At 40.4% G+C, this 15,057-nt stretch overlaps 2 protein-coding genes across 3 annotated transcripts in view; one reads left to right on the top strand and one right to left on the bottom strand.

Annotated features, from left to right (window-relative positions):
• Positions 1-2: 2 nt before the first annotated feature.
• On the bottom strand, positions 3-4,531 carry phyh (phytanoyl-CoA 2-hydroxylase). Of its 2 annotated transcripts, none has more exons than XM_088407103.1 (9): positions 4,294-4,531; positions 3,719-3,765; positions 3,281-3,391; positions 3,027-3,195; positions 2,869-2,950; positions 2,607-2,788; positions 808-957; positions 610-744; positions 3-516 (listed from the first exon to the last, which is right to left on the bottom strand). In XM_088407103.1, exons 1-9 carry the CDS (start codon positions 4,357-4,359, stop codon positions 463-465), a joined length of 996 nt encoding a protein of 331 aa, XP_088263229.1. In that variant the 5' UTR covers positions 4,360-4,531; the 3' UTR covers positions 3-462. The 2 variants fall into 2 exon arrangements, with proteins under 2 accessions (XP_088263229.1, XP_088263230.1); XM_088407104.1 differs by lacking the exon at positions 4,294-4,531 and adding an exon at positions 4,140-4,258.
• cdk17 (cyclin dependent kinase 17) overlaps positions 4,079-15,057 on the top strand; it is a 25,711-nt gene continuing 14,732 nt past the window's right edge. The window contains exons 1-3 of the mRNA XM_088407100.1: positions 4,079-4,377; positions 5,032-5,171; positions 5,242-5,376. The gene's annotated coding sequence lies outside the window, so the exon portion shown is untranslated. The remainder of the gene's footprint in view (positions 4,378-5,031; positions 5,172-5,241; positions 5,377-15,057) is intronic.

The raw sequence follows: 15,057 nt of genomic DNA, 5'->3' as shown, positions 1-15,057 counted from the left end.
TGTTTCAAGCAGCAATTGTTTCATTTATTATTAAAATTATTCATGATAAAAACAAGTACATTCTTCACATGAAATGTTTCCCTTAAATCCAGGGTAAGGCAGTTTAATCAAATGGATTGATTTCAAGTATTATAGCGTTCCACTTTCTTTTCGCTCCAGGAGCAACATGCCACAAACCATATTTGTCAAAAGTGGCAGTCTATGTTAGGCTTTAATGCACAAAAGATATTATTATGTAGAGCCGTCATTTTTCACTACAAATTGTAATACCGACAGCGGCCAGAGGCGGCGCCAAAAACTAAGATCGGGCCAAACAAAGCACAAAAATGAATGAACTGTTAAAGGAGAAACTAAATCAGTTCCATCAGTAGATCATTATTTCGAGTGTGGTCCATGCGGCTCGGTACCAGTTGATCCATAGACCGGTACCGAGCCGCAGGCCGGCGGTTGGGGGTCCCTGTCTTAAAGCGTGCGCCGTTCTCCCTGCACCAGGCGGCCTCGGAAAGCCCACGTGTCCTGCGGGGGGAGAAAAATTACAAGTCATTTTTATTTTATTTTATAGTTTCTATTTTGTGCTTTCAAGTGGTGTAAAAAAAATGCTGGGATGACCTGGAAGGTGATCTGGGTGGCTTCGGGGTACTTCCTGGATGCCAGCTCCTTCACTTCATTCTCAATGTTTTCCTGCGTGGTTCCCTTCACGTCGATGTAATGGCAGTCGCAACTGGCGTAATGGCAGGAGATGGCCTGAAAGAAGAACGCGGATGTGGAAGGTGTCACACATGCGTCGTGGGGGGACTTGTGGCATACCTTCCGAAAACCTTGCGTCTGATTCATTCCAGAGCCGTGGATCAGCAACGGGTGGAAGAAGACTGTGTCGCCCTTCTCCATCTCCAGATGCACCCGGGGATGTTGGGGGTCGTAGTCCCGCACTCCGTGGTACATCTTGTTCACCCCACCCTAAGCGATTAAACTTTCAAGTACTGCTACTTTCCATCCTGCTCTCTAACTTTTTTTCCATCTGTCTTCCTTCCTTCCTGGATTTCACTTTTCCTTCCTGGCTTCCTTGTTTCTTTCTGGATTAACTTCTTCTCTCCTTCATTCATCCTTCCTTGCTTCCTTCCTATCTAACTTCCTGGCTTTCCATTTTAGCGTTCTTTCTGGCTTATTCCTTGCTTACACCCCTGTGTCCTTACCTCATATTTACTTATATTTCCTTCCATCCTTTTCCTGTCCATTCATCTTTCCTGGCTTCCTTCTTGGAATCCTTCCATCCTGGCTTACCTCCTTCATCCTTCCTGGCTTCTTCCATATTTTCCTTTCCTTCATGTCTTCTACACTTCATCCTTCTTTCATTCCTTATTTCATCCTTCCTGGATTCCTTTCCCTCTGTACTGCTACCTTGAATCTTTTCGCCTCTTTCTTCATTCTGTCGTCCTTCATGGCCGAATTTCTTCTTTCATTCTTCCTAGCTTCCTTTCTGAAATAGTCTTCCCATATTGCTCTTTTCCTTACTGGCTTCTTCACTTCTTTTCTGCATCCTTCCTGGCTTCCTTCTTCCTTTCTGGATTATTTCTTCTTCCTAGCTTCCTATCTTACTTCCTGTCTTTTTCCTAGCTTCCTATCTTACTTCCTGTCTTCGTCCTAGCTTCCTATCTTACGTCCGGTCTTCTTCCTAGCTTCCTATCTTACTTCCTGTCTTCTTCCTAGCTTCCTATCTTACTTCCTGTCTTCTTCCTAGCTTCCTATCTTACTTCCGGTCTTCTTCCTAGCTTCCTATCTTATTTCCTGTCTTCTTCCTAGCTTCCTATCTTACTTCCTCACTTCTTTTCTGCATCCTTCCTGGTTTCCTTCTTCTTTTCTGGATTATTTCTTCTTCCTAGCTTCCTATCTTACTTCCTGTCTTCTTCCTAGCTTCCTATCTTACTTCCTGTCTTCTTCCTAGCTTCCTATCTTACTTCCTGTCTTCTTCCTCACTTCCTATCTTACTTCGTCTTCTTCCTAGCTTCCTATCTTACTTCCTGTCTTCTTCCTAGCTTCCTATCTTACTTCCTCGCTTCCTTTCTTACTTCCTGTCTTCTTCCTAGCTTCCTATCTTACTTCCTCGCTTCCTTTCTTACTTCCTGTCTTCTTCCTCGCTTCCTATCTTACTTCCTGTCTTCTTCCTTGCTTCCTATCTTACTTCCTGTCTTCTTCCTCGCTTCCTATCTTACTTCCTATCTTCTTCCTCGCTTCCTATCTTACTTCCTATCTTCTTCCTCACTTCCTATCTTACTTCCTGTCTTCTTCCTCGCTTCCTATCTTACTTCCTGTCTTCTTCCTAGCTTCCTATCTTACTTCCTGTCTTCTTCCTAGCTTCCTATCTTACTTCCTGTCTTCTTCCTCGCTTCCCATCTTACTTCCTGGCTTTTCTTCTTAGCTTCCTTCATTTGACCTTGCTTCATGGATTGCTTACACCCCCGTGCGTGTCCTTACCTCCCACTTCTTTCCGGCCTTCATTTCATCTTTTCATTCATCCTTACTGGCTTCCTTCTTTGATTCCATCATCCTAGCTTCCTTCCTTCCTTCCTTCCTGGATTATAACGTCCTTACACTCCCACTGTCCTTACCTCCCACTCTGGGTAGTCATGCTCTTTGAGCGTGCCCGTGTGTGTTCCAGGCAAGACCACAAGACATCCGTTCTGCCTGTTCACCCGCTCCAGCGCCGTCCAAGCGCAGACGATTCGATCAGCTGGTCGGAACGGGAAGTAATGCAGATCCTGATGCATCGGGTGGCGGGACGTTTTCTTTCCTGCAAACACAGGCTCCAGGATGAGTGTTTTGAACACTCCTCCATTGTGGTTGTAAAATCAGGAGTAGTCTGATAACAACCAGCATCAGGAGGCTTGTTGATGAGCATGGTATGCATAGCCATGATGTTGGGTCCTGTGAAACACTCCACATACTTCAGAATCTGTTGAGTTAGAAAGCAAGCTTTTTAAGTTCTTGCTTACTATCGGGGATGAATTGTTTAAGAATGTGTTTGGTACCTGAGGTAAGGTGCAGTAACGGAAGAGTTCGGGATCCTCCTGGAAGTCTTGCACCTTGGTGACGGCTTTCTGACCTGGAACAAACTCGGACTTAGCAATGGCGACGTCCCTCATCACCACCAGACCGGGAACGTTGACCTCCCGTTGACAAATGCGCTCAAACTCCTTCCTGGAAACATTTTCCAGAAACACAGGTAACTAACACAACAACCTGCTTCATTTCAATTTTGGACATTCAGGTTTCAATCTGTCACCTGAACAAGTCGATGTCCTCGTCGGCTACAAGATTCCTGACCACGAAGAATCCATTCTGCTCGTAGAAGATTCTCTCTTCTGGTTTCAGCAGTTCGTTATCAAGCGTATACCTGATAGGTCATACGATGAGAAAATAATCGGTTGGAAAGTGCACAAATAATAGAATCTATTGACAAAGCTCTGTTTTAATCCTACATTCGTCGCACAAACAGGTGTGTGAAATATTTGACTGTTTTAGCTACACTGTTTTAGAAGTGTATCGTGTCATTGAACTAAATGGAGTCAAAATGATTAACAATATAAATGAAATAAATCAAATTAAAGGTCAAGAAAAGGGGAGTGCAGTCATGACACTTGAACTGTATCAAGGGCAGCAATAAACACTTATGTAACTGCATAAAATGGACTTCCAACTAGATCAAAAGCTCTGACCTCACCTCAGTGGTTCCGGGTGAAAGGCGGTTTGAATCGACGTCGGGGGTGCCTGAAGAAACCCAAGTTAAGGATGATCGACAGTTTCGGGATTAAATCCCATTAGGAAAAAAATGTCAATTTTAACTTCACATTAAAAAAAATAACAGCAAAAATCGACACGTTTTTCCAGATAGAACCTTTTGTTTTCGTCACTGCATCAAGAAACATCCATGCTGCATTTTTCCCATGCATTTGCACACGATCACAAACAATAAAGGCAATGCACAGAAATAAAAAGTGTTCCCGCAATGTCCGGACGTCATACGTGTGTAATATTACAACATGGAATAACAAATTTAAACTCGTACAACAAAGCGTTATCTTTGTTAGTTAGAATGGTGGTAACTACGGGAGCATCGATGTATAATTTTTCCGGAAAAGTACCGTTAAGCGCAAGGCTAAACTGGTCATCCAGGGGGCCTAGTTGTCTCCAGTGGGACACCGATCTGTGTTGCCCGCTGACTTCGTCCATCGATGCACAGATCTCAGCTGCATAAATAGTAGTCAACCGGAGGCAAGAGTCTTTTAAGGAGGATACGACCAAAACGGAGGACGGATCGAGATGTCCGATCATCAACCTGAGCCTTTCCGCAGCCCGCGACATTGTTCAGCAGATTTAAAGGTGGTGTTGTCCGGTCACTAGTGGCACAGTCGCTAGCGATATTATGGATTTAGGTCAAAGAGCAAATCAACAATACACGTCATGATTTTTCCGTAAGGCGAAAGGTTATGCTATTTATTTCAATGACTTCACATTTTGCGCAGTTACATTCAGCTATATCAATATTATTTGCACCATAAACTTAAAATAAGTGTATTTCACCAACGCTCTGCTACACTGTAATGAGATACCGTATACGCCGTTAACGCTTATGCAGCAGAGGGCGCCCTATCATCAAGAAACGAAGCTGCTCTGTTTTCTCTAATAAAGCTTACGTTTTAAGGTACAGTATTTGATTAAAAAATATATAAATATTATTTTTTTAACTACATACATTGTTTCCAGTGATGTATAGTGATAGAAATAACAAATGGTGGCTTTCCAGCTAATCGCCTAAATTTAAACTCAATACAGATGGTAAACACTGCTATATAGAAAAACAAGACCCTTTCCAACAAGTTGCGAAAACAAAAACTTAGTTTACTATATTTAATACTTGTGTATTTTGTCGTTCTTTAAAACGACTGCATTACTGTGACGTTTACGATAAAGCACGGAGTTCTAGCGTCTCATGTTAACCGGATGTTGGTTTGCTTTTATTTTTTTCCGTAACAGGAAGTGGCTTTGCTATCCTGTTGAGCTTGGTGCTCGCTTGATTACACCCCTCCCGTCCCTCAGTCGTTTGTGGACCTGGGAGATCCTTCACCAGACTCTCTAATCTGCTTTCGCAGCCACCAGAACGGCGTCGTTGAGAGGTTTGCTCCGTCGCCCTTTGCATCACTTCTTATTTTCGTTCCTGAGGACCTTGATTCACTTGTGTACCAGAACCCGCTTGGAACCGGAACCGAGCGGGAGCTGTATTTTTCGGTCGACTTCTGTGGGCGGATACAGCGGAGGAGGGCATCCGGGCCTGGCAGCTCCGGAGGGTCCGCTTGAAACCACGGAATTCACAATTTACAGGTAAAAGTCTCCTGTCAAATTAATTCTGAAAACCATCGGTTGTGTCCGATAATGAGGTCCGTGACGTTTCGGTAAATTCGGCTGCAAAGACGAGGCCAATAGAGTGCGTCGTGCTTCCTAAAAATGTCAACATAAGAGGAAATTGACTTGCCACGATGAAAGCACTGTTTTGACATTTAACAAATGCCTTCCGTTTTGCCCCCAGAATATGCAAATATTTCCGTTTGTTTACATAAGACAACGCTTAGTTACAGCGAGTATCACAAAATGTTTTGACCAAAGGATTATTGAAACAGCACAGTCTAATCAAAAAATAATTTAACACTAAAGCTGTATTACTGCAAATTACAGCAATGCTGCAGCATGTCTTTTTTTTGCATCCATTGATATTGTGCTGTTACATGAGTTGCACCTGCTCCTTTTTTATCCTCTCCTAAACTGTTGCATTTATGTCTGACCCCAATTTGCTTTCGCTGCACTTCTTAATTTGCCTATATGTGTCTAAACCAGTGTGTGTTCTGACCCACATCCACATGTAGGCTGCTGTTGGCTATTGAGGGTAGCACACCCCCAGAGGACAAAGTCATTACCATGACGTCCTCCCCGCCAGTCCATTCTTTGGCCATATAGGAGTGCTTGTATTGATCTGAAATTTGGCACATGCAGTACCATACAACACATGCAGACACACAAACACACACACACTCACTATTGTGGAACCAATGGATGTCTGTTTCTGTCTCAGTGTTGAAAATATAAAGTGCCACAACTCCGGTGGGTGTTTTGAGCCAGTTGGATGTTATTTGTATAGATTGTTAATTGCAAGATACTGTCATGTATTTGAAGGCATGCTCACCGGGCCAGAGCAGAGTACATAAACTGCTTTTATCTTTTCCTGGGACTATAAATATTTAACATAGACTGTACTAAGCTTCAGTTGTTGGCAGGGTTGTTCACAACTTTAAAAAAAATGTTTGCGAGGAACCAAAAGTAATGTGGACATCAGCATGTTTTAAAAAGTTAAACAAATATGTAAACAAATCGCTCATAAGTCAAGTCAGATTTATTTATAGAGCCCTTAATCATAAAAGAGTCCATCCCGACATTTTCATTCCGGCGCATCTTTAGTTGTAATTAGTAGCAATTAAAGCTGAGCGTCATCATGAATTCCTGATCGTAATTACATGTTTAAAAATGCACCTGCCAGCTATCGTCATGTGTTGCGTAAGGCGTCAAAACTGCCCACAATGCTTTGCTGCAGCACGGACTGTGCTTGCTTTATGACCAGCCTTTAAAACACTGTTGCCATTGACAACCGCTCCGGCGCTCTCATCCTCCCTGCCTTTTTCTCTCGTTTACATAACGTTAAAATAATTCCATTTTGCATGATATCGCCAATTTGCCATTTCTGAGTATTTTTTATCGCTTTTTTTGGGATACGCTCCCATGTGGGGCGACGCATGAATCACACTACAAAAATGATGTTAACTATGCAAGGAATGTCAAGTGGGCTTCCTGTGTGTGTATGTGTGCGAAAATCCTGGCCCTGTCGAGATGCGACACATGCGTCTAATGATAGACTGCGTGCGCTTGTCTTCGTCCTCGAGCGCGCTTGGCTGTCACAAGCGATTTTTGCTCTTGCGGCGCGCGTGTTCACTCGTCTCGCGCACATTCCGTCGGAACGCTTTTGTCTGCATTGTCATGGTGCCCTTCCAGATGTATGTGCGTGGCGGCTTGGATCGGGAGAGGCCGATTGGCTCATAATCCGGAGATTAAACGGTGGCGTTTGTCGGAGCGGCGTCAGACGGGGATTTCGCGCACATGCTCAGGTCGCAGCAGAGGATAAACAAGCCGTTGCTCATTCATGATGAAATAACATTAGATGTCAGGAAAGCGCCCGTCCATTGACACATCAACCCCTGTGGCGTTTTTTTAAAACTTATACGGCAACGCGATTTTTTTTTGTTCAAATATTGGCAGACCCTTGGAAGTGTGATAACTAAGTCATTTATGAATACTTTTTTAATTTCGACCACTCAAAATGTTCAGTGGCATCAGACCTATCCATACATGTATAGTTTGTATTTATTTTTTTATTTTTGATACCCTCTATACAATAAAAACAATAATATGCTTTCAGTGAAAAAAACAATTATGTCTATATCTATATAAAAAAGAAATTCAAATTGGAATGTTTAATATGAATAATTAGGGCCTTGAATATGGTAAAAAATCCCAACAACAGATTTTTTGTGGCATTCATATTTTTTTTGGCAAAAGCAATTTTTTGTTATTACCCCAGCGACGCGATTTTTTTGTCCAAATATTGGCAGACCTTTGGAAGTGTGATAACTAAGTCATTTATGAATACTTTTTTAATTTCGACCACTCAAAATGTTCAGTGGTATCAGACCTATCCATACATATATAGTTTGTATTTATTTATTTTTGATACCCTCTATACAATAAAAACAATAATATGCTTTCAGTGAAAAAACAATTATGTCTATATCTATATAAAAAAGAAATTCAAATTGGAATGTTTAATATGAATAATTAGGGCCTTGAATATGGTAAAAAATCACAACAGATTTTTTGTGGCATTCATATTTTTTTGGCAAAAGAATTTTTTTGTTATTACCCCAGCGACGCGATTTTTTGTCCAAATATTGGCAGACCCTTGAAAGTGTGATAACTAAGTCATTTACGAATACTTTTTTAAAGCAAGGCAGGTGTTGAGGTGCAAAGACCAATTAGGACAAAAAGCGTCCCTTGATTACTCCGGGGAGATAAAATATTTTTTCCTAAAAATGTTCTTACCTTTCAATCTCCAAGTAGCTCTAATTTTCTCATTTTTTTCCCCCTGAATTGCATAGCAACGAACTTGTAGATAAAAACATTTGACTTTTTCCTCGAAGCGACTTTCTTGTTAGTGTCATTATAAAAATGACGGAATTGTACAAATGCACTGTGCAAAGTACGTTCACATCTTTGCACAAACAGCTGTTCTTAAGAGTCAATTCTGTGATCATATGCTTGTTGCCACTGCTGACTTATCGATTAAGAAAAAAAAAAAAGAACCAGGAAAAAAGCTGCAGTGTGGTTTGCCTGCAGGACCAATTGTGGCAACATCAAACAACACAATCGAGTCAAACCTGTAAATTGTCACCCCCCCCCCTGTGAACAAGCCAAGGTTTTCACGTTATTTTTTTCCACCTGTGGAGAATTAAGTCCACAGTGCAGTTATTAAATCAAGTCCATTTCATATTGAGGAACCCTACTCCTTAAACTGCTTTTGAAAGTTAATCCGAGTGTTCTCTCCAGTCAAAATAAAATGCCAGCATAATTATTTTTTATGTCCCCAAATTGATATTTGAATGTGATTTAAGGACATGATTGTGTTGTTTACATTGAATCATGACCTGAGACTCTCCGCAGCAACAGGGTATGAATACAACAACTTTAAAATTAAAGCCTTAGTTTCAGAATACAATACAGTGGACCCCCGTGTTACAACGTCCCTGAGTTAGGTTTTTTTCATGTTGCGACCTGGAATACTGAGTTTTTTCATCCCCTCTTTGACATTTTCCCATATTTGCGAAAAACAAAAAAAAGAATAAACAACTGTCATGACCCTAGGGGCTTGGCTGTATTTGTGTTGTTTTCCCTCCATCTGCTGGCGTTTTTAGGTAGTTGCACTTATTTACTATTGCCGCCAAACTGCTTCCATGCAACATGTAACTACAATGCTGGTCCGCTCTTGGTTGGCCTCACTCGTTTCAAAATGGCGGAACTCTAAAACTTTGCTCGATCCTGAGTGGTTACAAAATCGTATTTATAGTGGATTTTACTGCTTAGAATGAAAGGGTTAGCCATGAGTCCCAAGATTGCTAGTGATGTTAACGAGATGATTTATATGGAAACGATGCTGGAGATAACCCTTATTAGGGAATATAGGCATAACAAGCGCCACTCAAAGGTAAAGAAATCATTTCTATATTTTTTATTTATGATGTTTTCCGATTTTATACACGTATGCTATATTTATTTAGCACTTATTATACTGTTTTATTATCAATTTTGAATATGTATGTACAATTTTGATGTTTTTACCTGGGGTTCTAAACGCATTAGCTATCTAACGTAGGTTTGGATTGCCCGTCATACGACAAATTCGCCTTACGAGCCCAACCGCAGAACGGATTCATCTCGTAACACGGGGGCCCGCTGTATTTGATATGGTCAGGTTTATTTTGAAGTCTCACCACAATTGGCGGCGTGTTTTACTGTCAGCAGTAACAACTGTAAAATCCATTGCCAAAAAACAGCCAAAAGAAAAAGGGCGTCGTACTGTGCGGGGACCGGGTGTGCAAGGAGTCCATGTTTTCTCATTATCAAAGCTGCTTTTTTTGTAAAGTGACAGAGTACAGTAGTCGATCCACCTCTTCCCAAGCATGTCAACACCAGACTGGAAGCCAGGTTCTTAATAGTCTTCCAGTCCACTGCTCAGCCGCAAAACCAGTTCACATAGTGAACACACACAATCACACGTTGTGATGTCGAGAGCATGTGTAAAGACGCAGGCCATCAATGTTCACGCGTCACCTCGGCACACAATGGGGTAAAACGTGCTATTTTTAGCTTCGGCTTCCTATGGGTCGTATAATGTGACAGAGAGGGGTTGATTGTTCACCGCTTGTCATGATTGCACACGCAGCTTGTGTGTGTGTGTGTGTCTATATACGTGTGTGTGCTGGTTGATAACACAGGCTTGATCCAAAGATTGGAAGGCTCATCCTTTGTAATTGGAAGAATTGTGTCCCGCCTTTGTCATGACCTCAAGCGTCAAACTCGCGCGTCGGACTTGTGGAATGGTTCTTGGCCTTTTCCGTTTTGTCATGTGGGTGAGAATGGCTCACCACGTGCTGTGTTTACATTTTATATGCTACAGGCAAACTAGCAGGCTTTCAAATCTATAAATAACACGTTGACTTCAACTCGCCCTTCCTCGGCACCGTCTTTTATCTTCGTGTCTTCCTTCCACATGATTTGTTTGTCCTTTTCAGAGCATCTGCTTTGCAGTGAACTGATTACATGGAGGAATATAGGAGCCTTTATTGATCATTAAGTCTTCATCTTTCTATAACTAGTTCACTCCCTTTTCACGAATTAACCTTTTATTTTATTTTTTTTACTCACTCCGTCCATTTAGCAATTTTAAGTGTCAGACATTAAATTAATCGACCACTTTGTAATTTTAAGCCGCAGTGAATTGCTTTCACAATTTAGCTACATTATTTATTACTTTAGTGGTTTTACAACCTAAAGAATTTAATCAATTTAGTACAATAATTTATTGAATTTTTCTCAATTCATCAGCAATTTTCACGCCATCTTTTTAGCCAAACAAGAAAAGAATTGAAAAAATGTATGCACCGCATTTATGTATTTATGATTGTATACAAATTATGTAGGATGTGTTATTATGTTCACTAAAATAAACTATCGAACAACGGGAGACGAAAAAAAATACTATTGAAGTATTGATTTTGAACTGCTTTTTAACTAACAGATATCCATTCATCCATCCACTTTTTACAAATATGTTAGGACTAAACATGCAGGCATGTTCAGTCCGTTAAAGAGAGGATGTTGCTGTTGGCAGACAATTACAAAAAAATGAACAAAAAAAAATTATAAACTACATAGCCCATACAAAAAAAGTCTGAAACCGCGAAGTAGGGTATCAGTTCCTAGATTTCTATGTACGTCCCAATATAGCCGCAGTAACCATAAACAATCCTTTTTTTGGTATTTTTTGCTTATTTTATTTCCTTTCTCCTATTATCTAAAATTACATTATCCATATTAACATTATTGCATATTCATTAAATAACTAATATTACTTAGTTTGTTGAGAATTTGTTCTCAGGACTGGTTATCTGCACCAAGATTCCGGTGAAAGAATACGCAAGTCATCACGTTGAACTTCACATTTATTTTGGCTCATGTATGGTGTATCATGTAGTATCTGTTGAATAATAAATCAACAACAATCTAAAAGTCAGTCAACTAACATATAAACACTTAAACTATGAATTTACTGTATTTTTAGCCAACATTAGCGAGTGAGCAACAACTAACAACAACTACTTACGATAAAGTGCTACCTCTACACAAACGAACACATAAACAGAATAAACAGTCATCGCTTACTAAACATAGGCAGTAGCGGGCTTTATCAACATAAATGATAATAAACTATAAATATGAGCTTACGTTGTCATTCACTACGTCACCGTAACCAGCCGAATGACGCACAGAGAACATCAAACAGGAAACGGAAATGCAACACGACCCGACAAATTAAAAGAATGCATTTCAAAATAAAATAAAAACGTCATGAACTCTAACGCTTGAAGAATTCTTAACATAGTTATTAACTCATTTTAATTAGTTATTTGACGAATACAGTACTGTATAATGTACTTTTTTGCTGTTTTCATTTTTTTCAATTTTTGCTCATTTTTTAAATTATTTTTTATTTTGAAATATTTTCAATTTTTCCTGGAAAAACCCGCTAAGTACTGAGACCGCGATATCTGAGTCCGAGTTCACTGTATATGTTTTTGAATGTCTGGACTCTTAAAAAAGAAATGTAACAACATGCCTTGAAACCTTAAACGGTGTACTTTTGGAGCTGGCATTGAATGCGTCAATATTAATATTCGAGCGTTTTTGTGCCTTTGAGCACAAGAACTCAGCGAAGCCCTGTGGCTCAGTCATGCTGAAGCTCACCCTTTTTTTTTTTTGGCTTCTCTCAAGCGAACAAAAGGGTCTTTGAGCTGAAAGCACCCACCGCACCGGGCAGCAGTACTGATGCTGTTTGTATGCATCCTCATGGCTACACAAACACATGCTTGTGACTGCACTGTTGGCACCGAAAGCCTTTGAAACACTCGGGATGGACACAAAAGAAAATATTGTAGAAAATAATAAATAATAAAATCCCCTTTTATTGCTAAGGCATCGGTGCTGAGCAACCACAAGGTGAAAGGTTTAATTGCGCAGAAATGAATCAAAGTTGCGTTGATGCTTGGGAGTCGATGACGGCGATGAAGGCGAGACTTCCCGTCGTCTCTTTTGGCGAAATCAAAAAAGTCAGCACCTGTGTTGGGTCACATTTCGCCAAGCAGCTTTATCAGCAACAATGTAGCTTTTTATCTCAAATAAATTGCGCGGCAGTAGCCAGGGACTTTTGGTCCTCAAAAGTAGAGCACATGTGAAGCGGTGTATTGATTTGTCCTTGCCTTTTTATATTTATTCATTTGGAATCTTACAAACGCTGAGGAAAATCTATAAAAGCCTGCCGTGGTTTGAAGTTCCAAGTTCAATTTATTCATTAATGTGGTTTCAGGTTTACTCGAGCTGACTTATTCCTTTCAGCCATCTCCATTTGTGTGCGCTTTTTGTATGCTCTTCATTTTCTTAGCTCTCCTCTAGCCAGATGTATCTGCGATGTTTTTTTTTTTTTCTTCTTGAGCTTCCATTATGCGTCTGAGTGTTTTCTCCTGCGCTAATGCATCAATTCTTTTATTTGAAGGACCTGTTTGGATGCTTTATACTAATTCATAACCCATTCACTGGCATTGATGGCTATAGATACATTTTTTTTTCTGGGATGAAAATGAATGAGGATGTAGTTTTTAGACTCCATTTTCCTGGTGATTTACATTTTCGTACTGTCTGGTATGAGGTTTTCACCCTCTTGATCCGTTTTCTTTAGTCCATCAAAAAGTCCTTGATGGACCGAGGAAAGACACCCATCGAAGAGTTCAAATGTACTCATAAAGAAACTTAAAAATAAATGTTCTCACTGTTGGGGAAATGAAATAGATTTGTTCTCCACTAGTGTTATTTTTAAACCAAGAGCCCCATGCGGAGAAGTGAAAAATATCACAGGTGCTTCACGAAGCTTCATTTTCCCAGTTAGTACGACGCAACCTTGATCATGGTGAAAATGTGTTTAGAAAGGCAGTTTATCGGTCAAGTATTTCAGGCCATTGATTGATACTAATTAGGGCCTTCGGGATGTCGAATTATGGGCTGCTTCACACTAAATTACATGGTAACGCGAAACCTTGCTGTCGCATGTTATTTTCTCACAAGCTGTGAAAAGCGAATAAGGGGGAGAAACTACTCAAAGGCAAGTCTGGGTTTTGGCATTTTGCCTTCTCTCGTGCTCCAAAATATAACATTTTAAGGTGCGTATTTTTCACACATAGCTCCACTCTTCTCCAGCACCAAGCAGTACTATATGTGCCGGCAGTCACTCGGGCAATTTCATGGCCTCTCTGGCAAACACAGAGACGCCATTATGTCTACTTTCTCACTGTTCTTCCCTCCCTCTTCTGCCAATTTCTTTTCACACTCTTCCTTCTGACCTTAATGACACATTCGTCCCCTCTCTGATATCTTTAGAAAAGAGGTGGAAGACAGAAAAAAAATGGGGGTTTGACGGCGGAGGTCTGTGTAATTATTCTTCCTGTAATTCGGCTTCTTGATGGCTCGCGTTCGCCTACATTGACTACACATAGTGCCCTTGAGATGCTTCCAGGAGATGGTTGGATTGATGGGTAATTGATTTAGTTATTAATTAATTACCGTATTTTCTGCGCTGTAAGGCGCACCGGATTATAAGGCGCACTGATCAATGACATATTTTAAAACATTTTCCATATATAAGGCGCACCGGATTATAAGGCGCACCCTTAATTAATGACATATTTTAAAACTTTTTCAATCATAATATAGTAAGACTCAAATACTAACTCTAAACTCTCATTAGGATAAGAACTCAATGTCAGTATGACCAACCAACTGTAAACACACAAAAGAAACAGGTAAAGCTTACTTTATCAATTCATTCCCCAACTACCAATCCCAATCTCAATATTGATCCATATATAAGGCGCACCTGATTATAAGGCGCACCATCAGCTTTTTAAAAAAAATTAAGGCTTTTAGGTGTGCCTTATAGTGCGGAAAATACGGTAATTTATTCATTTATTTGAGAATGTGGGTCAAATTGTGAGGCAGTCAAGAGCCTTGGTATTCCCTCCATGTATAGAAGTTGCCAGATTTTCATCATGCATTCCCCCACACACACTTCCATCACAGTCATCAGATGCTACACACACACACACACACACGTCACAAGTCTTTGTTCTGCGGCAGACATAAAACCCAGCTCTGTTCCGCTCCTCTGTATGGGGGACAAAGACTACTTATCTGGCTGAATTCATTATACATTAGCATGCTTATTTTTCAACACGATTTCCATCCTCATTCTATTGCTTTCTATGGCCGTGTCAAGTGCACTTGTGACTTAAGTGTGTGTGCTGCATGTGCGCGTGGGGTCATCGGATCTGCATGATGACAGAACCACCAGGGTAGGCGTGACACACTTCCTCTTCAAAAGTAGGCTTCAAACTCTCAATCGGCCTGTTATTATTTTAGTAGCAATTTTACATGCACTGCAACAAAGAGAAAGCACTTGAGTTGCTCATTGAAATTTTGAGATCCATTTTGGTACTTTAATGCAAATATCTACTAAGAATAGAAAGATCTTTTACGCATTCTTAATACATTACCGTATTTTCCGCACAATAAGGCGCACCG

This window comes from Hippichthys cyanospilos, chromosome 22, assembly GCF_059441005.1.
Source record: "Hippichthys cyanospilos isolate Australia breed blue-spotted pipefish chromosome 22, RoL_Hcya_1.0, whole genome shotgun sequence".
NCBI lineage: Eukaryota > Metazoa > Chordata > Actinopteri > Syngnathiformes > Syngnathidae > Hippichthys > Hippichthys cyanospilos.
The sequence above is the reverse complement of the archived record's forward strand: the minus strand, read 5'-3'. Positions and strand labels throughout refer to the sequence as shown.